Source organism: Geotrypetes seraphini, chromosome 9, assembly GCF_902459505.1.
Source record: "Geotrypetes seraphini chromosome 9, aGeoSer1.1, whole genome shotgun sequence".
In the NCBI taxonomy this organism is placed as follows: domain Eukaryota; kingdom Metazoa; phylum Chordata; class Amphibia; order Gymnophiona; family Dermophiidae; genus Geotrypetes; species Geotrypetes seraphini.
This window is the reverse complement of record NC_047092.1, coordinates 122,861,193-122,888,581: the sequence shown is the minus strand read 5'-3', so window position 1 is coordinate 122,888,581 and position 27,389 is coordinate 122,861,193. Positions and strand designations below refer to the sequence as shown.

At 48.5% G+C, this 27,389-nt stretch overlaps 1 protein-coding gene across 4 annotated transcripts in view; it reads right to left on the bottom strand.

The window, feature by feature from the left end:
- GIGYF2 (GRB10 interacting GYF protein 2) overlaps positions 1-27,389 on the bottom strand; it is a 674,098-nt gene that overhangs the window by 576,983 nt on the left and 69,726 nt on the right. For all 4 annotated transcript variants that reach the window (XM_033959534.1, XM_033959536.1, XM_033959537.1 and 1 more), the window contains 2 exons: positions 18,570-18,648; positions 11,898-12,027 (listed from right to left, as the gene is read on the bottom strand). In XM_033959534.1, the coding sequence (XP_033815425.1) occupies positions 11,898-12,027; positions 18,570-18,610 (171 nt within the window). In that variant the 5' untranslated portion in view covers positions 18,611-18,648. The remainder of the gene's footprint in view (positions 1-11,897; positions 12,028-18,569; positions 18,649-27,389) is intronic.

Below are 27,389 nucleotides of genomic sequence, written 5' to 3'. Positions count from 1 at the left end.
ATGGAAGTTTCCAAAGTAATGGCAAACATTAACATTGAAATATGGTCAGCTCTTCCAAGTTATACACTGTTTTGCATTTATTATGAGGAAAATACTTGCGTTGATCCATGTTGGCACTGCTACTACTAGTTCAAGAAATTTGAACCAGCAACCTCATCACCATAGAGGTCACACCCAACAGCAGTGCAATACCAGCCATAGGTAGGACTCTTAGGTTCAGGTTCCCAAGCCTATAGTTTTGGTTCCAAAGCCTTTAGTGGGCATCTTTCTAGTTCCCAAGCCAATGACTGAGCAGCTTAACCTAGGTTTCCAAGCCTAAGGTGATATCTTCTACATATTTACAAATACAGTTCGCCAGATTAACAAGATCTGACCTCAGGATCCACAATCAGGAAATTATAAAGGGAGAGATTCTAGGGCAGTGGTTCTCAACCCTGTCCTGGGGACCCCCCAGCCAGTCAGGTTTTCAAGATATCCCTAATGGATATGCATGAGAGAGATTTGCATGCCTGTCACTTCCATTATATGCAGATCTCTCTCATGCATATTCATTAGGGATATCTTGAAAACCAGACTGGCTGGGGGGTCCCCAGGACAGGGTTGAGAACCACTGTTCTAGGGGAAGCACTTAATGTGAGCTGCCTTTTATTTTTATTACTAATATTAGCTCTGGGATTTAACTACCGTATTTTTCGCTCCATTAGATGCACTTTTTTTCCCAAAAAAGTGGGTGGAAATTAGGGTGCATCTTATGAAGCGAATACCCAAAGCGCCACGCGCGCCCCCCTCCCCCCAGTTACCTATTTTTAATACGACCGCCCTCCCTCACCGGATGCAGCGCCCTCAGCTGGCTGGCAGGTGACAGGCAGGCCCTGGCCCTCTTCCTCCTCACTGCCACACCCCCCACGAGCACCTTTTTATTTATTTATTTTTTTTACTTCTGTTCGCGGCCAAAGCTGGCTGGCTGCCTGGTTCACGCCACTTCCTCCCAGAACTGCCGGCTGACGTGGCTGCCTCCTGTTCTCTCACAGCATAGCGGCGTACCAGGTTGCCTGCCTGGTCCCGCGCCGCTTCCCGCGAGAAGTCAGGCAGGCAACCTGGTGCTCTGCTATGCCACGAGAGAACGGAAAAGGAGGCAGCCGCGTCAGCCAGCAGTTCTGGGAGGAAGCGGCGTGAACCAGACAGCCAGCCAGCCTTGGCCTCAAACAAGTTAAAAAAAAAAAAGGTATGCGCGGAGGACGGCGGGGAGGAGGAAGAGGGCCAGGGCCTGCCTGTCGCCTGCCTGGGGGTGAGGAGGAAGAGGCCGGGGTCTGCCCGCTGCCTGCCTGGGGGTAGGGAGGGAGGAGGGAGAGGCCAGGGCCTGCCTGTTTGCTCTGCCCAATTAAAAATAGGGAGGGAGGAGGGAGAGGCCAGGGCCTGCCTGCTGCCTGCCTGGGGGGTAGGGAGAGAGGAGGGAGAGGAGAGAGAGGCTGGGGCCGGCCTGCCTGTCCTCCATGCCAAATTAAAAATAGGGAAGAGGCCAGGGCTTTCCTGTTGCCTGCCTGGGGGGGAGGCCTGCCTGCCTGCCTGGGAGGGGGGAGCTCTGTCTGCCTGCCTGCCTACCTACCTACCCACCCTATCCCATCCCTACCTGCCTGCCAGCCACTAGGCCTGCCTGCCCTGTCCTTGCTTGCCCTGTCCCAGCCTAAAGGGGGAACAGGGTATAGAGCTTGGCAAGGAGTATGGGGTTGGATGCAGAGCCTGGCAGGGAGAATTTGGTTCAGAATGTTTTTTTTCTTGTTTTCCTCCTCTAAATTTAGGGTGCGTCTTATGGTCAGGTGCATCTAATGGCGCAAAAAATATGGTATTTCAAATTTGATACAATTCTACTGCAGTAGCAGAAATGACACTCAAAAATCACTCATATTTTCCACCACAGTTCAAACAGAAAGCAAATTTGCTTTTAAAACTCACTGTGACCAAATTGATCACTCTCCCAAATTTCTCAATTAAACACCCCTATTAGTGGGTTTCATTATTATTATAAAGGTCCAGAGTTACAGTCAAGCAGCATAATTAAATGCAAAAACATCAGCTGAGAAATGTCAAGGGGAATCACAGAATGCCCCTTCAAAAAGTACTGGAAAGGGGTAGCAAAAGTTCAGGCTGAAGAGCACAGTCCAGGTGTCTCTTTGAAGGAGGGGACCTTAAAAGATAAACCCTGACAGCCCAAGGGCAGAAGTGTACAAGTAAAAATAAGCTTGAGCCAAGAAAATAAACTCAGGAGAGGAGCAGTAATGTTAGCCACAGGAGAAAGGATGTTTTTGAGAACTCTATACAAACTTCAGTAGAGGAGATTCTTTTTATTCCGGTTGAGGGAATGTCCTATTAAATAAATTTGTGCTAAGTATTTATTTGAGTAACAAATTTTGTCAGAGCATATTGCTTTTTCCCAATAGTTTTTTGCATTACTGCTCTTTTTTTCTGGTAATATAAGCCAACGATGGCTTCTGAACTCCTTGAAAGCATAGTGGTTTGCAGCCTTGGGCCAGTGTCTAGGCTTGTTGAGGCTTTTGTTGTAAGAGTTTTTGGTATATTGGTAGATCTTCCCTCTGCAGGATAAAATCTTGTCCTAACAAATATTTTTTTGTATTTTATGACCAAAAAACATGTCATTCTATGTAACAGAGCTCTTTTAATGCTATCTCCACCTGCTGGTAGATGGTCATAACCCACAAGTCTCTGGATTCAACTGCTGCTGATGAGGAGGAAGGGAAGATCTGTTATCCCTTAAGCTCATGTGAGAACCAGCAGCTTTAGATGTGGAAAAGACGACTTCCTATCTCCAAACCTTAAAAGATTGAGAATTTGCTCTAGAGCAGTGGTTCTCAGTCAGCATATCGGGACACACTGGTCTCACCAACAGCTGGGAGATGTGCCATCTAAAGTTTGACAGACAACATGTTTTTTCCTTTCCCAAAAAATTCCGTGCTGCAGGTTGAATAAAGAACCAGGAAGTCAGGTAGTTCTCCATAACTGGTCCCTACTTCTGTCACCAGCCCCAGATGAAAATGTTGTAGAACGCCTCTCTAGTCCACCCTGACAGACATTACACTTGCATCTGTTTTTCCTTACATCATTGTTAGCAACAATTAGAAAGAGATTAGGTCCTTACCTTACTAATATCTTTTTTAATAGATAGGCGTGTCATTCTGAACAAGCACATAATTTCCCTGTAGCCGAGTGCCTTGCAGAAGGAATCCACTCTGGATTTTGTGTGTCCTTCCTACTTCACAGAAGACTCTGCTGCCCCCTACATTTAGTTCCCAAGCAGGCAAGTGCCCATTCAAAAATCTAAGTGAAGTAGGGATACGAGAAAACTTCCCAACTAACAAGACAATACTGCTCTGAAGTAAAACAGATGAACATCAAGAATTAAACAGAGCAACAAACATGCTAATCTAAGCCATAATGGAGCTCAAGCAGTACCCTAAAGTATACCAGTAATAGATTAGATCCTTCATGCCCTTACAGCCCAACTAACATCCAACTTACAGTCTTGGATAAGATCATTCTGAGTGAGACAGTAGGCAGGTGCAGGAAATAAATGACAGGGAGGGTGTCCAGAATGACACACCTATCTACTAGAAAAGATATTAGCAAGGTATGAACCTAATCTCTTTTTCTAGTTCAATAAGTGTGTCATTCTGGACAAGTGGGACATACAAAAGCAGTCCCAGAAATCTAGGGCAGGATGACTGCGCCGGCTGGTAGCACAGAGGATTCAAAGGCAGAGTCCTCCCTTGCCGCCACAACCACTCTGTAAAACTTGTCAAATGTATGTAGAGTGGAGCAATTCACTGCCCTATAAATCTCCTTGGGGAAGACTGCCCTAGCTTTGGCCCACGACAAAGCCAAACCTCTAGTCAAATATTTATTTATTCAATTTTATATACCGTCAATGGTTGGATGAGACACCAGCATAGCTCTGCAGTCTCAAGCACTAAAACAAGGGACAGCTGTCATCTGCAGACTTCTGGAAGACAGACACAGCTGTCCACCATATGGAACAAGATGCCCAAGTATTCCAAGAATCTTGTCGGCGACAAATGGCTCATGCGGTAACTCACAGGCTAACCCAGGCTCTCCAGGACCCGAAGCACAAGGGGCCCTGATCAACCAGTCAGCCAGAAACAGATGCACTTGCAAGCCCATCTTTAGCAGGTGAGCTGTCACTGCCACCACCATTTTAGTGAATGTGCGAGGAGTGGTCACCAGTCCAAAGGAAGGGACAAAAACTGGTAGTAGTTTACCAGAACATGAAAGTGCAGAACCTTCCTGTGGACCAGTTTAAGTAGGCCTCCGTCAGCTCTAGAGAGACTAGGAATTGTTAAGGAGCCACTGCCACTATGAAAGAGAGAACTGTCTCCATATAGAAACATGAAACCTTGAGTGCTGCCTCAACTTCAGTAAGGTCTAAAATGAGCCTTAAATCATCTGAGGTTTGTTTTGGCATGATGAAGAATATGGAGCATCTGCTTGGGTCCAAGTCTCCGGGTGGTACAAGCTCCATGGCCTGAATGTCCAGCAACCTGCACAAGTGGCCACCGCTCTGTTCACTTTGGGCGCCCTGCAGAGGCGTCTGTAAACCAAACCAATAGAGACCAGGCGAATTCCAGATTTAAACCGTTCTGGATGAAGTCTAGAATCCAGTGGACTGAAGAAATCTGGGCCCAGGTCAGCAGCAAATCCCCTACCTTGAGAGGGGCAGCTCCAGACCTGGCATCATTGTGTCTTCTTAGAGGAAGATGCAGCATGGGAACTAGAAGCCTGGTATGGGAACTAAAAGCCTGGTTGTGTCTGGATCCAACAAACCTATGTCTGCAACTTTGGGACGTGGCTCCTGAATACTGCCAAGGCCACCTGGAGCCATGAGAATTAGAGCACCCTGAACCTCTAGAGGTTAAGGGTCCACTATTAGATCAAGATTTCAAGTGACGATCCCTAAAGATCACTCAGACCCTTTCTAAAAACAATTGCCTTTTGAAAGGGAGCCTGCTGAGGGAAGCTTTGGACATGGAATCGCCAGCCCATTGTCTGATGCAGAGCATTCTGCAGGCTGAGATTGAACAAGCTGTAAACTTGCACAAGACCCTAAAGATGTCGCAAGGAGCACCAGCCACAAAATTCACTGCTGACAGAAAAAGCTAAAGCACAGGCTCATTGCTCTCTTGAGGAAACTTCATTGGCTCCCATTCCGATTGAGATTTCAATTTAAATGTGTCGGTATGGCTTTCAAAATCTTACATGGGCTTATTGTGCCTTTAATCTCTTTTTCTCTAAGTACCTTAAGATCTTCAGGTTCAAGAACCTTTCATATGTATAAGCTTTCTTTTCCATTTTTGAATGAAATAAAATCTGCTAATAAAATTTCTCGTTCCTTTCCATAGTTCGAGGGGAGATCCGGGGAACTACAGACCGGTGAGTCTGACCTCTGTACTGGGAAAGATGGTAGAATCACTGATAAAGGACAGCATCATTGATCACCTTGACGGAAACGGGCTGATGAGGACCAGTCAGCACAGTTTTAGCAAAGGCAGATCATGTTTGACGAACTTGCTGCACTTCTTTGAGGGAGTAAACAGACAGACAGACAAGGGCGAAACAGTTGACATTGTATATCTGGATTTTCAGAAGGCATTCGACAAGGTTCCGCATGAACGACTACTTCGGAAAATTGCAAGCCATGGAATTGAGGGTGAAATACTCACGTGGATTAAAATCTGGCTGAAGCATAGGAAACAGAGAGTGGGGGTAAATGGACAATACTCGGACTGGAAGAGCGTCACCAGTGGGGTGCCGCAGGGCTCGGTGCTTGGACCCGTGCTCTTTAACATCTTTATAAATGATCTGGACATAGGTAGGACGAGCGAAGTGATTAAATTTGCGGATGATACGAAGTTATTCAGAGTAGTAAAGACGCAGGGGGATTGCGAAGATCTGCAACGTGACATATCAAGCTCGAGGAATGGACATCGACATGGCAGATGAGGTTCAACGTGGATAAGTGTAAAGTGATGCATGTCGGTAACAAAAATCTCATGCACGAATACAGGATGTCGGGGGCGGTACTTGGAGAGACCTCCCAGGAAAGGGACTTGGGAGTTCTGATCGACAAGTCGATGAAGCCATCCACACAATGTGCGGCGGCAGCAAAAAGGGCAAACAGAATGCTAGGAATGATAAAGAAGGGGATCATGAACAGATCAGAGAAGGTTATCATGCCGCTGTACCGGGCCATGGTACGCCCTCACCTGAGTACTGCATCCAGCACTGGTCGCCGTACCTGAAGAAGGACACGGTACTACTCGAAAGGGTCCAGAGAAGAGAGACTAAGATGGTTAAGGGGCTGGAGGAGCTGCCGTACAGCGAAAGATTAGAGAAACTGGGCCTCTTCTCTCTAAAACAGAGGAGATTGAAAGGGGACATGATCGAAACATTCAAGGTACTGAAGGAGATAGACTTAGTAGATAAGGACAGGTTGTTCACCCTCTCCAAGGTAGGGAGAACAAGAGGGCACTCTCTAAAGTTGAAAGGGGATAGATTCCATACAAACGTAAGGAAGTTCTTCTTCACCCAGAGAGTGGTAGAAAGCTGGAACACTCTTCCAGAGGCTGTTATAGGGGAAAACACCCTCCAAGGATTCAAGACAAAGTTAGACAAGTTTCTGTTGAACAAGAACGTGCACTGGTAGGGCTAGTCTCAGTTAGGGTGCTGGTCTTAGACCAGAGGGCCGCCGCGTGAGCGGACTGCTGGGCATGATGGACCACTGGTCTGACTCAGCAGTGGCAATTCTTATGTTCTTAGTTATTTATTACTATCTTATATAAAAACCTGTTTTTCCCTTCAGATTTTCCATAAAGCTTTGAAAACTGATTTAAATGTCTTTTAGGTAACAAATCTAATTAATCTTTTTACAATTTAATTATAGTTGAACTACTATTTCTAGGAGATGATTCGGTATTGTATATAAGTCTAAGATTTAGATTAGATTGCTGTCGCGCTCAAGAGGCCACAGCCTGGAATGGCATTGCAGAGGTCAGAAGGGATGCCGCAGTGGCTACTTTGACTCCCAAAGCCAAAGCCCAGAAAGCCTCTTGAGAAACACATCCACTCAGTGATCCTGTCTATCCTGTAACGCCACTCCACCCTTGCACAGAAGGGAGATGCAATTAATATCTTGTGCTACGCACACAACTGGTGATACTCCAATGCTAGAGGATGCAGCCAAGCAATAGTACTTGCCACTGTAAGGAACCCCCCTCTGGAGCATAATAATGCTCCAGAACTAAAATGTAAATGTCAGGTTGCCAGGGGAACTTAGAAGACTGAGTTCTCTCTCTATCATGAGAGAGGAGGAATCAGAAGGGACCTGCTGGGATGTCAAGTTTAACTCCCAAAGTGAATCAGAGATGAGGGCCAAGAGAGCTGAGGATTTAATAAGAGCAGAATCGGGATCATCCCTGGGATCAAGAGTCAACATAGGCTCCAAAGTGTCTGCTGTGACCCTGTATCCCTTGACAGGAGGGTGCATCCTGAGACCACAATGGTATAGGAAGACATCCATTACCATCCAAACTTCATCTGAAAAGTCCCCTAAACCTTGGCTAGATGCAGACAGTTAGGAAATGCACACTGGGAGCCCCAGTCCCCTCATGCAGTGTCTGAAGTGGTGCCAGACTATTCTATGGAAGGATGGCTCTCCAGAAAGGCTTTCCACCTGAAATTAACAAATTCTGGGGAAAAAAAGCCATACTAGGCAGCACTAAGTCTCCAGTTGATAACTCTAGCTTGTGTCTCCTGGGCTCTGCGGCTTCCGCACTCCTCCGCGCAGGGCAACTGCTGTTCCTGGGACCAGAATGCAGCAGCAATGAGAACCTGTAACTCAGCCCTAGAGCACAAAGGGGAGGCTAAGCAGGACACTTCCACTCCCTTTCATATACTGCGTGACACATGGCACAATGTCGCTTCTTGAGTGTGCAACTGGCGCAATCCTGGTTTGAATTAAGGACAAAGGAGCCTGAGGACACCATCCCTGTCAGTTTCGAGGCAAAATGAGATGTTTTAAAGCTCCTTGAGAACTTTGAAAAAAAGATCAGGAAAAATCCAAGATGGCCACTGGCAGAGTTTTGGTGCCAAAAAAATGCTTAAAAACAAAGGCAAAAATAAAAAAACAGCGATTTTAGAGGTGGGGAAATACATGGGCATATGCAGAAACCAAGAAAATTAACATTTTCAGACAAACACCTCCCCCCCCCACCACCCAATTCTTATCATAGGCTGTAACAGATTTGTTGTTAATGACAATAATGCTGCAGCCCATTTTTTTGCCACTATATGAGAGTTGGTGTCTTTTATTTGGACAATCTAAGCGATGTGCGAATTCCAGTGTTAAGTGACTTGCAGATTAATCAGCAAGCTTATAATGCTGGATGAGCCAGTGAAGACTGGACAGGGGGGGAAAGAAAGGGTTAATTAAATATTAGCAGGTAGGTAGGAGAATGGGTAATGGGTTGTTAGGCAAGTTAAGTAAGGGGAGGGGGAGTGGAAGCAAGAGGTAGGGATAGGTGTAGGAAATAGTGAATTAATATTGGCTGGGGAACAGTCTATGCGATTGGAGAAAGTTTTGTGAGGAGAATCGGCGGGCAGTGGAGCATTAGGGGTTTGGAGGGAGTGTGGGAAGGTTAAGATTGGTGGGGAAAATTGTCTCGCCCTTCCCTTCCCTATTTTTGGGGTCAGCTCATTGGAAGGTGACTTGTGCTGGCAATGTGCTGCAGCCTGCCTCGGCTCCAAAGGTAGCTGGACCAGGGAGAAGAAATCATTGCCTCAGAGAAACGTCCTTCCAGTGCTGAATCTTCGGGCTGCCAATCTGACCGGTGTCTGATTAAGTCTTCACCCCCATGGGCATGCAAAAACCAAGGGGGGACGATTAAACTCAACCGGCACCGAGTCTCCTACGTTTGACAAACAGCCTGCGTTCTAACCCCTGCAAGCAGTAGGTGATCAAGCTACAAAGGGACGGCCCCCAGCTTCAAAAATGCTTCTGCAGGCTGGATTGCAGATACCACAAAGGACTGGCCTGTCAGCTGCAGACCGCTGTCTGCTTCTTCTCCACACAAGCAGAGCTTAGCCTTTGAGCAGGGAAGCTCTTAGCACCGAAAACTGAAGAAAACATCCAAAAAAGAGACTAAAATATATAAATGAGCAGAGCAAAACAAACGCTCCTTCAGCCGTGCATGCACAAGGAAAAAAACTGTAGGGGGCAGCAGAGCTCTCTGTGAAGTAGTAGGGACACAAAAAAATCCAGAGTGGACCTGTTTTGCAAGGAACTTGGCTACAGGGAAATTACCCACTTGTCCAGAATAACACACCTAATGCACTAGAATAGAAGCGTGGAGGGGCATAATAAAAAAAAATGTCTAAGTCCCCTTTTGGCCTAAGGCCTTAAACGTTGAAAGTAGAAGCAGGGGAAATGTCCATTATCAAAAAAAAGTCCGAGGTTTTTTTTTTATAATGGCCTGCCTCTACATTCAGCTGTTTAAATGCCCAGACCACCACTACATCTAAACTTATACCATTTAATCAACCTAAAAAAAAGCCTAAGCCCCAAACGTCCAAAACAAGGGCTTTTATGCGAAGGAGGAGCCAATCCTTCGCCTAAAAGCTGGATTCTGCAACCAACACCGGTTACAGAAACAACACCCCCCTCCCCCCGATGATATCGGGGCAAGAGGGAGCCCAAGCCCTCCTGCCCCGGGCACCCCCGAACCCCCGATGAAGATCGAGGCAGGAGGGAGCCCAAGCCCTCCTGCTCCGGGCACCCCCGAACTCCCTGACAGGATCGGGGCAAGAGGGAGTCCAAGCAGGGTTGGGCCCATATGCCTAAGGCCCTGCCGACAGGAGGGGCCTAAGCCTACTGGGCCTATTCCGGTTGGCCCAGGCGTCTCAAACCCCACCTGTGGGCAGGATTTGAGCCGCCTGGGCCAATCAGGTCCTAAGGCCAGCCATTCAACGGATGGCTGGACGGACGGGCTTGGCACCCGTCCGTCCGACCAACATTATTGAAGGTACGGGGAGGGGGTTGGGAGGGTCATGGGTTCGGGGGGGGTCGCGGGTCGGCAGGGGGGGCGATCGGGGTTCAGGGGGGGCCCTTGCGTCAAGGGCAGGAGGGCTTGGGCTCCCTCCTGCCCGATCCTGTCGGGGAGTTCGGGGGTGCCCAGGGCAGGAGGGCTTAAGCTCCCTCCTGTCCCGATCCTATTGGGGAGTTCGGGGGTGCCCGGGGCAGGAGGGCTTGGTCTCCCTCCTGCCACGATCTTCATCAGGGGTTCAGGGCTGCCGCGGGGCAGGAGGGCTTGGGCTCCCTCCTGCCCTGATCATTGTCGGGGGGGGGAAGGGTGGATCGTGGCAGGGGAGATGAGCCCTCTCTCCTGCCGCGATCATTGCTGTAGGGTTTAGGCAAGTTGCTGGGGCCGCTGAGCTGATCGCAGCAGCCACGATCAGCTCAGCGGCCCCTTTTCGGCACTTATACCTGTTTTGACTTGGTCTAAGTCAAAACGTATAAGTGCCGACTAGGCAACCTGCCTAAAGTTTTGGTTATACCTGCTGCATGCCTAGGTCTAGGTCAGCCCACCTCCCGCCCTTTCCCCTCCTCTAAAAATGCCTCTTTTCTCTCTGTGCATTTAGAGGCAGGGGAAAGGCCTAAGCTGGTTTTAGATACGTCTAAAACCAGTTTTGATTATGGGTACTTGGACGATCAGGCTTTTTGATCGTCCAAGTACCCATTTAGGCCACTTTTTAGACTTTTTTTTTTATTATGAGCTCCATAGGGTTATATTTCCCTCGGTGTTGCTGAAAATTGTAGTGCTTAATGTGTCACAACAGAAGAAAGGTTGAGAACCACTGTTCTAGAGCAGTGTTTCTTAACTCAGTCCTAGAGTACCCCTGTGCCAGTCAGGTTTTCAGAATATCCACAATGAATATGCATGAAATAAATTTGCATATAATAGAGGCAGTGGCATAGTAAAGGGGGGTGGTCCAATCCGGGCACATCATGGTGGGGACGCCGGCACCCCTCCTCCTCTCTGACCCTCCCTCTTCTCACACCTCCCCCTACCACACACGGGCCCCTTCTTCCCCCGTACCGCTAGTTGTTCACCACTGTAACAACTTCAAAATGTTCCTCGCAACCGTGTCAGCTCCTACTAACGTCACTTCTGGGTGCCAAGCATAGGAAGTGATGTCAAGAGGGAGAGGACACGGTCTTGAGGAGCACATTGAAGTTGTTGGTCACAGCGGTAAACAACTAGAGATACGGGAGAAGGGGGAGCGCGCGCATGGCAGGTGAGATGGGGAAGGAGCGAGGGACGGAGACGAGGGGCACCAGTACCCTGAGTGCTGCCTCTTACCCTTGCTATGACACTGAATGGAGGCAGTGTATGCAAATCAAGTTTATGTATATTCATTGTGGATATCCTGAAAACCCGACTGGCAAGGGGGTACTCCAGGACCAAGTTGAGAAACATTGTTCTAGAGGACGCTCACATCAGTTTTAAAACATTTTGGATTAACTGATTTTAGTCAATAAAGCAGAAAGAAGATCTATCCATCAGTAACACTGGGTCCTTCATGAAGGGACAGATTCTTTTTATTTGAGGAAAATGTGCAGCAACTTCTTTAAACAGAAGCCAACAGCACAAAGATGTGGCTTGTCAAACTCTGTCTCCTCCTAGTGGAGTAAAAAGATAAATCACAAAGTGAAGAATGATATATTCAGAGGAAACAGATAGCCATTGAACTCTAATTTACCTTTATTATTCTTAGACAGAACCAAGTCCAAACCATCTGCATCTCCTGCTTACCTTATTATCCTTTAGATAAAGTGCTAACATTTCTTCTCTCCCATAACGATAATCGGCTAGTTTATACTTTGGCAAAGCTGGTGAGGGAGGTGGTGACATCACACTCCCACCACTAGATAAAGCTCGCAGCCTGAAAATAGAGAAGTTAGAAAAGAACAGAAAAATAATGGCAATCGCACAATCACAGTAAAAATTAACACTTTATTTTAAAACATTTACTATATATACTCGAATATAAGCTGAAATTTTTGGGCCCAAAAATGGGGATCTTGGCTTATATTCAGGTCAGCACCCACCTGACCCCCCCCCCCCCCACACACACACACACACACACACACCTTCCTGGACCTGTTGCAGGCCTCCGCCAGGCCTGCCATCAGACCTGGTGGACTGGGACAGGATGGATCCTTCCCGCCTCCTGTCCCAGCCGACTCAAAAATCTTTTACCCAGCCTCCCAGCTCTCCTGCATAGCTTTAAAATCCCTGGTGGTCAAGTGGTGGGCAGGGACAGGAAGGATTTCTCCCACCTGTTGTCCTGGCCAACTATGCCTTCCTTTACCTCCCTTCCCACCTTCTCCACGTACCTTTTACAATCCCCCATGGTCCAGTGGTGAACCAGAGCAGGAGCGACTTTCCCGTGCTCCTGCCCCATGGAGAGACACTAGTGATTGGCTGCTGCAAGAATTCACAGCAGTTAATCACTAGCGGCTCTCCATGGGCAGGAGCGCGGGAAGGCCACTCCTGCTCCAGTTCACCATTGGACAACTTGGGATTGTAAAAGGTATGTGAGGAGACGAGAGAGAAGTAAAGGAAGGCACAGTCAGCCAGGACAGGAGGCGGGAGGGATCCCTCCTGTCCCAGCTCACTGCTGGCCTACCAGGTCTTACAACAGGCCCAGCAGAGGCCTGCAAGGCATCAGAAGGGAGACAGCACAGGGCACAGGGCATGGAGGGAGAAGGGCTGGGTGCAGAGCCTGGCAGGACAGGGTACTTGAATATTAAACACTCCCCCCTCCCCCCCAGTTTATATTTGAGTCAACCTTTTTTTCCTCCTTTTAGGGGGCTATCAGTTTATATTAATGTTGGCTTATATTCAAGTATATACAGTATTTAAAAATACAAAATAAGCCATCCACAGCTTTAATAGGAGATAAATGGACTCACTCTTTGACAAGTTTCATGCAGACACACTGCTATGTTATTTCCACACATTAATGGTAAACAGAAACACATGTATGGGGTGGTAGTCCATTAAAAAAATTATTTCACCTTATATTTTTGTTGACCTGAATATTTATGTAAATTAAAAATAAAGAGACACATGTGAACAGATACATATAGTATATATGTATGGGCATATTATAAATTAGAACACATCTGTTTACATCTTCTAATTTATAACACAGCCCATACATATATACAGCACAGAGAATTATGTGCTCCTGTCTTCAGAGATTGGGGTGGGACATATTAAGTCTAACTGGGGGAAAAGCCTTTGGGCGGTTAAGGGCAAAATTATGTGAATTAGGTGTGCCACAATGACTGGGCTGAAAAAGCAAAGTTACTCACCTGTAGTAGGTGTTATCCAAGGACAGGCCCAGTATTCTCACATGTGAGTGATGTCATCTGATGGTGCCCGCTGCAGATGCTGCCTAGCATGTACAGCTTTAAGAAAGTTCTGGCGGCGTCACACCACACATGCACAGGTGCTATCCTGCCCAACACACAAGCACGGGTACCTTAGATGGATGAAGAAGCTGAAAAAGACAACTCTAAGGGGAGAAGGGAGGGTATGTGAAATTACTTGGCCTGCTGTCCTCAGAAAATACTTTCTATAGGCAAGTAACTTTGCTTTCTCCAAGGACAAGCAGGCCATTAGTATTCTCACATCTGGAAATCCCTAGCCACTGGCTCATCAAAAACAACAATGCTACAATAACAGAGATTGAAACGTTTAGGCCTTGAAGTCAAACTGAAATGACATACAAACTGGTTGTGAAGGTGCGGCCTGGAGCAGAACAAAATCGGGCCTAGGAGGGTGGAGCTGGATTCTAGACACCAGAAAAATTCTGCAAGACTATCTGATTGAACCAGCTGCCACAATTGGATTCTTGCTCAAGGAAGTAGTGAGATGTGACTGTGTGGACTGAAGGCAGTAGTAAGATGTGAATGTGTGGATTGAAGACCACATTGCATCTTTGCAAATCTCCTCAATGGAGGCTATCTCAAGTGGGCTCTGACATTATGAGCTGTGACATGACTCTTTTAAGAGTCAGCCCAGCCTGGGCATAAGTGAAGGAGATGTAATCTGTGAGACAACTAAAAAGAGTGCATTTAACAACATATACTCCCATCTTGTTTGGGTCAAAAGAAACAAAAAAACTAGGAAGGCTATCCATAGGTTTTAGTCCTCTCCATATAGAAGGCTAAGGTTTGTTTGCAGTCCAAGGTATAGAGTGCAATATTGCCAGGATGAGAAGGAAGTTTTGGGAAAAATGTTGGCAGGAACTGACTGGTTAAGATGGAAATCATAAAGGATTAGGGAAAACGTACTGTGTGTTAGTTTACCAGAAAACCCCACTCACACTCACTCGTCAATCAACAGACAGAAAATCAAAATAATAATAATAATAATAATAAATATAAAAAATCGGAGGAAAAATGGGCCTCATCCACGAGTGACCAGGACTCAACAGTACCCTAAGCCACTTGTATCATCACTGGTCCGAAAAAAACTCCATACATATATATTATAGCAATCAGTCTATCATTTCATAAATTGCTTCTCAAAAGTTCTTCTTCTTCTGTCAAATTTATCAAATACGTGTGAATAGTTAATTCTGTGTAAAACAAGTTGTAATGCCTACAGTTGGAGGCAGAACATTAGTTCAAAATCAAAAATGTATAAAACAAGTGAAGGATTTAGCAAAATTTATCTCAGGGAGCACTTCTCTTAGCGCAGATGTTCTTTTCATCCAATAACTTAAACTGCTGGAATTTGTTCCCCAATGTTCCCGACAGAACAGAAAGCACTTCTGTTTCGCCCTAACAGGGCTACTTCAGGGGAGACAAATCTAATAAATTTAGCTCAGCATTGCTCTCTTCAAAACTTTTTACAGCGTTAGCCAGCGACAATAGCAATCTTCAAAATGGCCGTGGCGTTTGCAGAGTGTGCCATTGCAGTGACCACCTGGAGAGAAGAGAATTCTGGAGTGGCCTCTTATGCACTCTCGACCAGGGGACAGCTTCCAGGGAGGCCGCCATCTAGCCCAGCACCTGAAGGTAATGCCACGCCTTGAGGCTGGGTAAGGCCAGGATCTCTAAGATCTGCTTCCTGATCTGCTTGCGTGGCTCGAGAAGACAGACACGGCCCTGTGCTGTGTTGAAGTAGACTCCCAGATATTCCAAGCATTGAGTCGGATGTAGCTGTCTTTTTTGAAAGTTGACTATCTAGCCAAGCCTCTGGAGGAGATCCACTACCTACTGTACAGTGTGCTCGCCTTCCCAATGTAAGGGAGCTCTGATTAGCCAGGTAAGGATGTACCTGGATGCCCATCCTACATAGGTGAGTCGCTACAACCACCATCACCTTGGTAAAGGTGCGTGGAACTGTGGTTAAACCGAAAGAGTGTCGGTGGAAGACATGAAATGTGAGATTTTCCGTTATCTGGAAAGATGGGAATGTGAAGATATGCCTCCATCAAATCCAGAGAGTCTAGGAATTCCCCCAGAGTCACAGCCGCTATGACTGAACAGACTGTTTCCATGAGAAAGCGAGGCACTTTTAGTGCCTCTTTTACTGACTAAGTCCAGGATAGGTCTCCAATTTTCTGTGTTGTTCTTGGTTACTATGAAGTATATGGAGCCTGATTATGAAGTATATGGAACCTGAGCCTGATTCTTCTTCAAGAACTGGTTCTATGGCATGAATGTCCAAGAGACGTTGCATGGTCACTTGGACTCCTTTTCTGGACATCCAAGTGGGGAATCAAGAAACAGATCTGGAGGGGGCTCAGAAACTCGATCTTGTGCCCCTCACGAATAATGTCCAGAACCCAGTGGTCTGACAAAATCTCTTCCCATGCCTTCCAGAAAGCAGAAAACTGCCCATCAATATGAGATTGGGGGGGGGGGCAACCATCAACTTGGAGACATTGTGGCTTCTTGTTGGCTGAACCGCCACATGAACCCAAGGAATGCTAGTGACTGTAACTGCCAAATCTCTGCCTGGACTCCTGGAAGGGCCTCTGGGAAGAGTAACCAGAGGAAAACTGGTGGGATCTCCTAGAAGTATGAAAAATTGCCTCTGCCACCCCCAGCGGGACAACGACCTCTGCTGTCCAGGAGGGATTTAGGATAGCAATCCACCATGCTGGCCATAATGACATCTAAACCTTTGCCAAAATGCATCTGCCCCTTAAAGTGTAATCTGCTGAGAGTGGCCTTGGAAGCAGAGTCGCTCGCCCACTGTCTGATCCAGAGCATTCAGTAGGCAGAAACAGAGTAATCCGAAACCTCGCTCATGACTCTGATAATATCATAAAGAGCATCAGCCACATAAACCACTCCCTCCATAAGCATGTGGGGACAGGTGTCTCCCAGCTTCGAGTGACTAGACTGCAATCTGATATTACAGGCCTGTGCCACAAAGGAGGCAGTTGCTGCAGCTTTGATAGCCAAAGCCAGAACTTCAAACTGTCTTTTAAGGACCACATCCATCTTACAGTCCTGTGTGTCCTTCAGGATCACTCCTCCTTCACTAGTGCGCTTGGTCACTTGCATGACTGTGGAATCCACTTTCAGCTGAGAAAACAGCTGATGGAAGTCCAGAGCCATAAGATAGAGCAGTGGTCTCAAACTCATGACCCGGGAGCCACATGCGGCCTGCCAGGTACTATTTTGAGGCCCTCGGTATGTTTATCATAATCACAAAAGTAAAATAAAAGTTTCTTGATCATATGTCTCATTAGCCATAAATTATAATATTATTATTAAGACTTAGCCATAAGGAAAGATTTATAAACTATAAAGAGTTTTACCTCATGCAGAATTGCCATTTCATTAAAAAGACAATTGGCTAAGGCTGGGGAGCTGGGTCAGAGGAGTCAGTCTAGTAAGGGAAGTGGAAGTCTGACTGCCCATAAGTCTGGCTTATCAGCACCTCTACTGAAGGATAGTGAGCCTCCCAATGATGATGCTTCTTGGAGACTCCAATGACCAAGGGCTCCCAGCACCATGCTTCAATGAGGAACAATACTAATGCTTCTTAAGTTTCCCTTGATGCACTGCATCAGAATCCCTCAGTGACGAAGAGGACGATGTTGAACCCAAACTCATTCTTGGTGTCAGGGCAGATGCTGATCGATCCTGGGGTCTGCTACATGCATCCAATATCAAGAAAGATGGAGACCTCCAATGCTGGTGCACTCCCAGTGGAAAAGTAGTCTGGGCAACCTTCAAGGTTATAATTCTGTTGCCAACATTAATAGATTGGCCTTCAAGGAGTCAAATGTTTCTCCTATTGGATCTGACTTACCCACAGTTGCACTTGTAAAAAAACAATCAGGCTGGTGGTCAAGCTGGAAACACCACACCTGGTGCACCAATTGTGCAGGTCCATGGCAAAAATCACCCAACAACATTGGGTACACCTTTTAAAGACAGTAGGGGCCTTCTTAGTCATCAAGAAAAGAATAGAAGCAAAATTAAATTATTGAATTTTGAAGGTTAGAAAAAGAGCACAAGACCGAAACTGAAACCAGCACACCAGCAACTTGGATGGCTGAAAAACTAAGAAAATAATTAGGAGAATAAAACAAGGCAAATAAGCTCTAAACTTGCACAGGAAGGCACTTGAAAGGGGAAGAACTATGTGCTGAAGGGGGACAGAAAAAATGCATCTTCTCAGCTTCATGGTAAACAAAAGACTTAGGTACTCATGCATCAGGCGGGAAGGCATGAGCAGTGGGATGCTACCAGAACTTTCTTATAGCTATGCACACTAGGCAGCATCCAAACCAGGCTCTGACGTCACTCACATGTGAGAAATACATTGAGCCGTTTGTCCTTGGAGAACCACTGGACTACACACCCAAGAATTTTATATCTCTGTTTATCAATTAATAGATTTAAGTCCACACAGTTGAATCCATGTTATTAAACTAACCAATATCCTTTCACAGTTTAGTGTAACAAAGAAGAGAGTATAACATAGAATAAATGAAACACGTCATGAGTCAGAAAAGGAAAGAAGGTGTTTCAGTCTGATAGAATTCCAAAAGAAAGGGTGAAACAAAAGCAGTTCAAAGATCCCATAAGTATACAACATATAAAAACAGCTTTAGCAGACCCCACATACTAAACAGACTTCTGACGTAAGAGGGCAAGAAGTCTAGACTTCTCGATTATTGCTTGAAAGCTAGGGAGAGCAGTCCTTCACAGACTTCTGATGTAAGAGGGCAAGATGTCTAGATTTCTCAATTATTGCTTGAAAGCTAGGGAGAGCAGTCCTTCACAATCTGAGTGACAAATGTCAACCTAAGAATAGAATTTTAGAGGTCAGCATCAGACACCCCATGCCTTTCATCCCTTGGCACAATACAGATAATCAAATAGCAGAACTGGTGGCAGAGAGGATAAAGAAACTAAAATGTTATTTTTCTACAGAACTCACCATTCAGGCCCAAAGTTAAGAGTTTGAGTTTCGGCTGCCATTTCCTCCGTTTATCCTTTATTTTTGAATTAATGTAAATCTGAAAAAAATGAAAAAAAAAATCTGTCATTCACATTACTTTCTTCCACCACACCTTCAAACTTATTGTACCAAATAGCTGGAATAGCCTTCTGAGCATATATGCCTTGCATCCTCTAGCCAGATTCAAATCCAGCCTGAAACGCATCCCTCTGAAGCCACTTTTATAAACAAACTTTTTCATACTACATCAGGGATGTCAAACTGTTCCTTCCCTCTCTCTCCAACCCAGCTTCCCAGTCCCATCTTCAAAGCAGCCTGCAGAGGATGGCCAGAAGGCTGTAGCGAACCTAGCAGGCTGCCATTGACCTACACAGCACGTTCCCTCTACCGCGATCACGTACATCAGAGGAGGGGCGGGACCGCGGCAGAGGGTAGTTGAGAAAAGGAGAGATGGTGGACCCTGGGGTGGTGAGGAACGAGGGAAAGATGCTGGATGAAAGGGTAGTTCAGAAAAGGAGATATGGTGGATCTGGGGATGGTAGGGTCCATCGCTGCAGCTGCAGGGATGGAGACAAAAAAAGGAAAGATGCCAGACCTCGGGGGGAGGGAAGGGAAATGGAAGAGGAGGACAGAGATGGATGGTTAGCAAGGAGAAAGAAGAAAACGGCAAATGGGAAGGAGACCCTGGCAAGCGAGTTATCAGAAGACAACCAGAGCCTGGGACCAACATAATTTACTTGGACTTCCAGAAAGCATTTGACAAGGTCCCTCATGCAAAGCTTATGAGAAAACTATTAAACCATGGAATAGGAGGTGAAGTCCACAGATGGATCGGTAAATGGCTAGAGAACAGAATGCAGAGGGTTAACATAAATGGGAAATTCTCGGAATGGGAGAGAGTAACTAGCGGCGTACCGCAGGGCTCGGTTCTCGGGCCTATCTTGTTCAACATTTTCATAAATGACCTAGAAGAGGAAATAACATGCGATATAATAAAGTTTGCAGATGATACAAAAATATGTTGGGCGGTTGGCTCTCTAAGTGACTGCGAGGATCTTCAGAAGGATTTGAATCAGCTGGAAATGTGGGCGACAAAGTGGCAGATGAATTTTAACATAGACAAATGCAAGGTGATGCATCTAGGAGGAAAAATAAAGAACATGAGTATAGGATGTTGGGAGTGACATTAGCTAAATGCGAACAGGAAAGGGATTTGGGGGTACTGATTGACAGAACCCTAAAGCCTTCGGCTCAATGCGCAGCGGCGGCGAAAAAAGCAAACAGGATGTTAGGCATGATTAAGAAGGGGATCACGAGTAGATCGGGAGAGGTCATAATGCCACTTTACAGAGCAATGGTCAGACCGCATTTGGAATACTGTGTACAACACTGGTCTGTACCTTAAGAAGGATATAACTCTGCTGGAGAGGGTGCAGAGGCGAGCCACGAAACTAGTCAAAGGTATGGAAAATTTGTGCTAAAAAGAACGCCTCCGAAAGCTGGGGCTGTTCACCCTCGAGAAGAGAAGACTGAGAGGGGATTTGATTGAGACTTTTAAAATATTAAAAGGATTTGATAAAATAGACCAGGAAGCAGCATTACTAACATTTTTGGATGTGAAACGGACAAGAGGTCATAGCCTGAAACTGAGTGGCAGCAGGTTCAGGACAAGTGTCGGGAAGTTCTGTTTCGCACAGCGAGTGGTGGGCGCTTGGAATGCTCTTCCGGAGGAGGTTGTGGCGGAGACTACTGTTCTGGGTTTCAAGCGCAAGTTGGATGCATACCTTCTTGCAAATCATACTGAGGGATACGGGAAATTCGGGTCTCCAAAAAGGAGTATCTAAATGGGCCATCGCGTGTGCGGATCACCGGACTAGATGGACCTCGGTCTGATCCGGTGAGGGCGTTTCTTATGTTCTTATGATTTGAATGACCAGACAACAAAAGGTAGGAAAAGCACAGTTACTTACCGTAACAGGTGTTATCCAGGGACAGCAGGCATATATTCTCACATGTGGGTGACGTCATCTACGGAGCCCCGGCGCGGACAGCTTTTCAAGCAAACTTGATTGAAGTTTCAAGTTTGCACACTGCACCACGCATGTGCATGCCTTCTCGCCCACTAGAGGGCGCATCCCACCTCGTGGTCCTCAGTTCCATAACTAGCAAGGAAGCCATCCCCGGGGAGGCGGGCGGGTTGTGAGAATATATGCCTGCTGTCCCTGGATAACACCTGTTACGGTAAGTAACTGTGCTTTATCCCAGGAAAAGCAGGCATGATATTCTCACATGTGGGTGACCTCCAAGCTAACCAAAAAAGGGCAGGTGGGAGGATGGCAATTTAGGAAAACAGATTTTGCAAAACTGACTGGCCAAACCGGCCGTCACTCCTGGATAAAGTGTCCAGACAGTAATGAGAGGTGAATGTATGAACCGAAGACCAAGTGGCAGCCTTACATATGTCCTCCATCGGAGTGGATCGGAGGAAAGCTATCGAAGCTGCCATCGCTCGGACCTTGTGCCCCGTGACTCGACCCGGGGGAGGAAGGCCAGCCTGAGCGTAGCAAAAGGAAATGCAAGCGGCCAACCAGTTAGACAGAGTGCGCTTGGAAACTGGATGCCCTAATCGATTGGGATCGAAGGACAAAAACAATTGAGGAACCTTCCGATGAGACCTGGTGCATTGAAGATAATATGCCAACGCCCTCTTACAGTCAAGCGTGTGAAGCGCCGTCTCGCCAGGATGGGAGTGGGGCTTCGGGAAGAACACAGGAAGGACAATGAACTGATTGAGGTGGAAGTCAGAAACAACTTTAGGTAAAAACTTAGGATGGGTGCGGAGAACCACCTTGTCGTGATGAAAGACAGTGAAAGGAGGGTCCGCAACCAAGGCTTGCAACTCCCCAATCCGCCTGGCGGAGGTGAGGGCAATTAGAAACACCGCCTTCCAAGTCAGAAATTTCAAGAGGGACTTGTTGAGTGGCTCAAACGGGGGTTTCATCAGTTGAGCCAGAACCACATTCAAATTCCACACGACAGACGGAGGCTTAAGAGGGGGACAAACCCTGAGTAACCCTTTCATGAAGCGTGTCACCAAGGGATGGAGTGACAGAGGGCGTCCCTCCAGAGGTTGGTGGAAAGCGGAAATCGCACTGAGATGAACCCGCACCGAAGTGGTTTTCAAGCCGGAGCGCGACAAATGAAATAAATATTCTAAAACCGAGGATACCGGGACTGATACCGGATCCAGGTGAAAAGACGAGCACCAGGTGGAAAACCTGGTCCATTTCTGCGCATAGCAAAGCCTCGTCGAGATCTTGCGGGAGGCTTCCAACACCTCCTTCACCGATTGAGACAGGTCCGGAGGAGTCAGGGAACAAGAAACCAGGCTGTCAGGTGCAATGACTGCAGATTGGGATGTAACATGGATCCTTGACTCTGAGACAGCAGAGAAGGAGAGACAGGCAGGGGAAGAGGCTCCCTGGCACTGAGCTGGAGCAGCAGGGAGAACCAGTGCTGACGCGGCCACCGAGGTGCTATGAGAATCATCGTGGCCGTGGACGATTTTAGGTGTACCAACGTTCGCATGATCAGAGGGAACGGAGGGAATGCATACAGGAACCTCCCTTCCCAGTCGAGTAGGAAGGCATCCGCTTCCAGACGGTCCTGCGAGTACATCCGAGAACAATATAGTGGTAGTTTGTGTGTCTCCGGAGAGGCAAACAGATCCACCTGTGGCGTTCCCCAGCGAGCGAAAACCTCGCGTAGAACTGCTGAGTGTAGAGTCCACTCGTGCGGTTGCAGAAGTCGACTCAATTTGTCCGCCAGGCAATTCCGTTCTCCTTGGATGTAGACCGCCCGGAGGAAGATGTTCCGGGAGGCCGCCCACTCCCAGAGGCGAAGAGCTTCGGAGCAGAGGGGCCATGACCCCGTTCCTCCCTGCTTGTTCACATAATACATTGCCACCTGATTGTCCGTGCGGACGAGGACCACCTGGTCCTGCAATATGTGAACGAAGGCTCGAAGTGCTAGGAAGATGGCTCGCAGCTCTAGCACGTTGATATGATACTGACGGTCTTCTGTCGACCACAGGCCCTGCGTGCGAAGACCGTCGAGATGGGCTCCCCACGCGTACTCCGAGGAGTCCGTGGTCAGGACCTTGCGAAAAGGCGGAGTGCGGAACAATAGTCCCATGGACAGATTTGAAGAGTCTGTCCACCAACGCAGCGATTTCCGCAAGGGCGGAGTTACCGAAATGAGGCGAGACACCGGGTCGCACTCCTGACGCCACTGGGACGCGAGGGTCCACTGAGGGATCCTCAGATGTAGCCTCGCAAACGGCGTGACATGTACCGTCGAGGCCATATGGCCCAGCAGCATCATCATGCGCTTGGCCGACACCCTCGATAGTTGAGAGACCTGGCGGCTCATCCGTACCAAGGCTTCCAACCGCTGGGTCGGCAGGTAGGAGCGTAGGCGCACCGTGTCCAGCACCGCACCTATGAATTGAAGAGACTGCGACGGCCTCAACTGAGACTTTGGAAAGTTTATCTCGAACCCGAGAGTTTGCAGGAAGGCAATAGACTGTCGGGTCGCTGAGATAACCCCCTCCCTGGTCGGGGCTTTGATGAGCCAATCGTCCAGGTAAGGGAACACATGGAGTCCACGTGACCTGAGGGCTGCCGCAACCACCACCATGCACTTCGTGAATACTCGTGGGGACGCGGCCAGGCCGAAGGGCAGTACCCTGTACTGGAGGTGGAGGTCCCCCACCTGGAATCGTAAGAATCTTCGACAGGCGGGGTGCACCGGAACATGGGTGTATGCTTCCTTCAGGTCGAGGGAGCACATCCAGTCCCCTTCCTCCAAGAGGGGGTACAAAACCGGGAGAGATAGCATTCGAAACTTCTCCCGGGCCAGGAATTTGTTGAGCTTCCTGAGGTCCAGTATGGGGCGCAGGTCCCCGGTCTTTTTTGGGACCAAAAAGTAGCGGGAGTAAAACCCCGTACCCCACTGGTCCTTGGGGACCGGCTCGACCGCCCGAAGCTTCAAGAGGGCTTTGGCTTCGGTTATAAGGGTCGGTAGCTGCGAACGGTTGCAGGGGACTAAACTTGGGGGACTGTCCGGCGGCGAGGACACAAAGTTGAGCGAGTAGCCCTCGGAGACGATCCGGAGCACCCAAGCGTCTGAGGTAATCCCGGTCCATGCCTCCCGGAAGGACCGGAGACGGCCCCCGATAGGAAGGGATTCCTGTGAAAGTGCGGAGGGGAACCCGCCCCGTCCGCTCAGCCCGTCAAAAGGAAGGCGCGGGCTTAGGAGGGCCCTGCGCCTGGGCTTGGGTTTGTCCCCCTCTGCCTCGCTGAGACGGACGTCTCGGAGGCGGTCTCGAGAAAGCCGGGGTCGACTTCTGAGGGTATCGGCGCGGCGGAGGCCGAAAGGGTTTCTGCGGCGGGGGCCTAGGTTTGGGGCGGACCAGGGATGCTAGAGAGCGCTCCTGTTCCGACAAGCGTTTGGTCGCCGCATCCAATGACTCGTCGAATAACTCGGACCCCACACAAGGCAAGTCTGCCAGGCGTTCCTGCAGGTTTGGGTCCATGTCGAGGGTGCGAAGCCAGGCCAAGCGGCGCATGGCCACCGCGAGGGCCGACACCCTCGAAACCAGCTCAAAGGCGTCGTACACTGCGTGGAATAGGTACAACCGCAATTGAGACAGGTTGGACATAAACTTATCGAATCCTGCTCTTTGGGAGTCCGGTAACGAGTTCCGATATTGAGGAAGGTCCTTCACCATACCACGCAAATAGGAGGAGAAGGTGAAGGCGTAATTTAGAACCCTGGTGGCCATCAGGGAATTTGAATAGAGGCGACGGCCAAACTTGTCCAGGGTCCGCCCCTCCCTGCCTGGTGGAACCGCCGCAGAAACCCGTGAGGGCTGTGATTTTTTAAGAGCAGACTCCACCAGAAGAGACTGGTGTGAGAGCTGCGCCTTATCGAACCCTTTAGGGGGAATCGTCCTATACTTCGATTCCATTTTTGAAGGCACAGACGTGACTGTAAGAGGGTTTGACAAGTTCTTCAGCCAGGTTTGCAGAAGGACACTGTTGAGAGGGAGTCTAGGCACCTCCCTAGGAAGAGTGGGGAGGTCCTGTTCCTCCAAAAATTCTTTGGAATACCGAGAGCCTACCATCAGGTCAATCCCCAGGGCTTGGGCCATGTCCTGAACGAAGGATGAAAATGAGGACGGCCTAGCCTGGGGAGACGGGGTTCTCGACCGCCCCACCGAGGAGAGGGGGGAGGCCTCATGGGAATAATGAGGATCCCTAACCGATCCCGAATCCCAGGATCCCCTCTCGAGGGCCCTCGAGGGGGAAGGGGAAGTTATCCTCCTCGCAGAGCCCTTGGGTGAGGACCCAGGGGTTCGTGGGACACTCTCCCGTTTCCTCGGCGAGGCGGCCCGGGAAGACTTCCCATGAGGTGAGCGGAGGAGCCTCGGGTTGTCGAGGCGCAACTCCGACACCTGCAGCGCCTCGCCCCCGAACGACGAGGAGCGGTCGCGCCGAGGCGAGCCTCGGGGTCGCTTAGACTTCCTCGATCGACGTCCCGTCCGAGGTCGCGTCGAGGGCGAGGCGTGTCTGGAAGACCCGGAGGAAGAGGAGGAAAGACGGCGCACTCTGCGCAACTTTTCCTTGGGCCTTACACTCCGCTCAGGGGGTTCCCCCGAGGTCGAGGTCCGGGGCGGGGCCGAGACCGAGGTGAACGGGGCCACCGTACCCGAGACCGAGGTCGCCGAGGTCGGGGCTCCCGAGGGAGCCGAGGCCGGGGCCTCCGAGACCGAAGGCGCCCCGGCCGAGGTCGAGGCCGCCGGAACCGCAGCACGCTGCAACACTTCCAGGGCTCCCGACAGCTCCGATGAGATCAGAGCTCGGAGGAGATCCTGGAAGGCCGGAATCCCCACGAAGGTGGGGAGTTCCGAGTCCGGGGCACACTCCCTGGAGGGCGACCTCGGTCTCGAGTATTCCCTCGGGGTGTGCGGAGTCGAGGTCCGATGCGGGGCCGGGGTCGACCCACCCGCCTTGGCCTGACTCGAGGATGGCTTCTTTGCTGAAGGGGATGGAACAGAGGACTTACCCGAAGCTTGCTTCACTGACGACGCCTTCGAGGAAGAGGGCCGAGGCGAGGCCGAGGCCCCCGAGGACGCCAAGGCCGAGGTCAAGGCCGGGGCCGAAGCCGAGGCCGACGTCGAGGCCTTAGGTGCGTCGACGGCGAACAATTCGGCCATTCTTGCCTTACGGCGACGGAGGGCCCTGTTTTGGAAGGTAGCACAGCGATCACACGAGTCTGTCGGATGTTCGGGCCCAAGACAGACAATGCACCACCGGTGAGGGTCGGTGATGGAAAGCAACCTTTCACACCGGCTGCACTTTTTGAATCCCGTAACAGGACGGGACATCCACGAAGAAAAAGAAGAAGGCCGGGAACGTACCGACGTCCCGCGGCCACGGATTCCGGGAGCCCCCGGAGTCCGAGGAAAAACGAAAGACTTTTTTTTTTTTTTTTTTTTTTTGAAAGGAACCGAAAAGAAAAACAGCACCGCGAACTAATTCGAAGGGAAAGCAAACTAAAATGCGGCAGCTAGAAGGCAAAAACACTGGAGCTCAGATCCACAGGGCTTTCTTGCTCCGCGGAAAAATTTGAACTGAGGACCACGAGGTGGGATGCGCCCTCTAGTGGGCGAGAAGGCATGCACATGCGTGGTGCAGTGTGCAAACTTGAAACTTCAATCAAGTTTGCTTGAAAAGCTGTCCGCGCCGGGGCTCCGTAGATGACGTCACCCACATGTGAGAATATCATGCCTGCTTGTCCTGGGATAAAATAATTTTATTTTCTGTTTTACATTACATTACATTAGTGATTTCTATTTCGCTTGTACCTTGCGGTTTAAAGCGGATTTCATTGGAAGAGAGCTGGACATTTCCAGGAGGTTGCATTGCATTGGAAAATTGCTGGTATAGGTTACAAATTGAGGGTTCAGATTACATTACATTGGAAAATATTTCAGGTTACGTTACATTGGAAAATTGCTGGTACAGGTTACAAATTGAGGATTCGGATAACGTTACATTGGAAAATATTTCAGGTTACGTTACATTGGAAAATTGCTGGTACAGGTTACAAATTGAGGATTCGGATAACATTACATTGGAAAATATTTCAGGTTATGTTACATTGGAAAATTGCTGGTACAGGTTACAAATTGAGAATTCGGATAACATTACATTGGAAAATATTTCAGGTTACGTTACATAGAAAAATATCCGGCTTCCTTACATTGGTAGATAGCTGGTTTCAGGTAGGAGATTTTAGGATTCTGGTTGATTACTTGTGTTTCCGGTACTTTTTGGGACGTTAAAGATGTGGGCTATACATGGGAAAAATAGGTCTACAATAAGGTCTACAATTGGTTCCAATGATTCCTCAAATCAAGAACCTACAGGGTAAAGTCCAATAATATCAAATCAGAACCATGGTCCAACCCATGCGGAGTTCCACAAGGATCACCTCTATCACCTACGCTCTTCAACCTCTTTATTTCCTTTCTTGGAGCCACTTTAGATAACTTAAATGTTACATCCTTCAGCTACGCAGACGACATCACCATACTCCTCCCCTTCGACCCATCAGAGCCCACCACTACAGCAAAACTGGAAATAATCCTAGATGCAGTGGAAAAATGGATGGTAGACCACAAACTGAAACTAAACTCAGATAAAACAAAATTACTTCTGCTCGAAAAGGCCA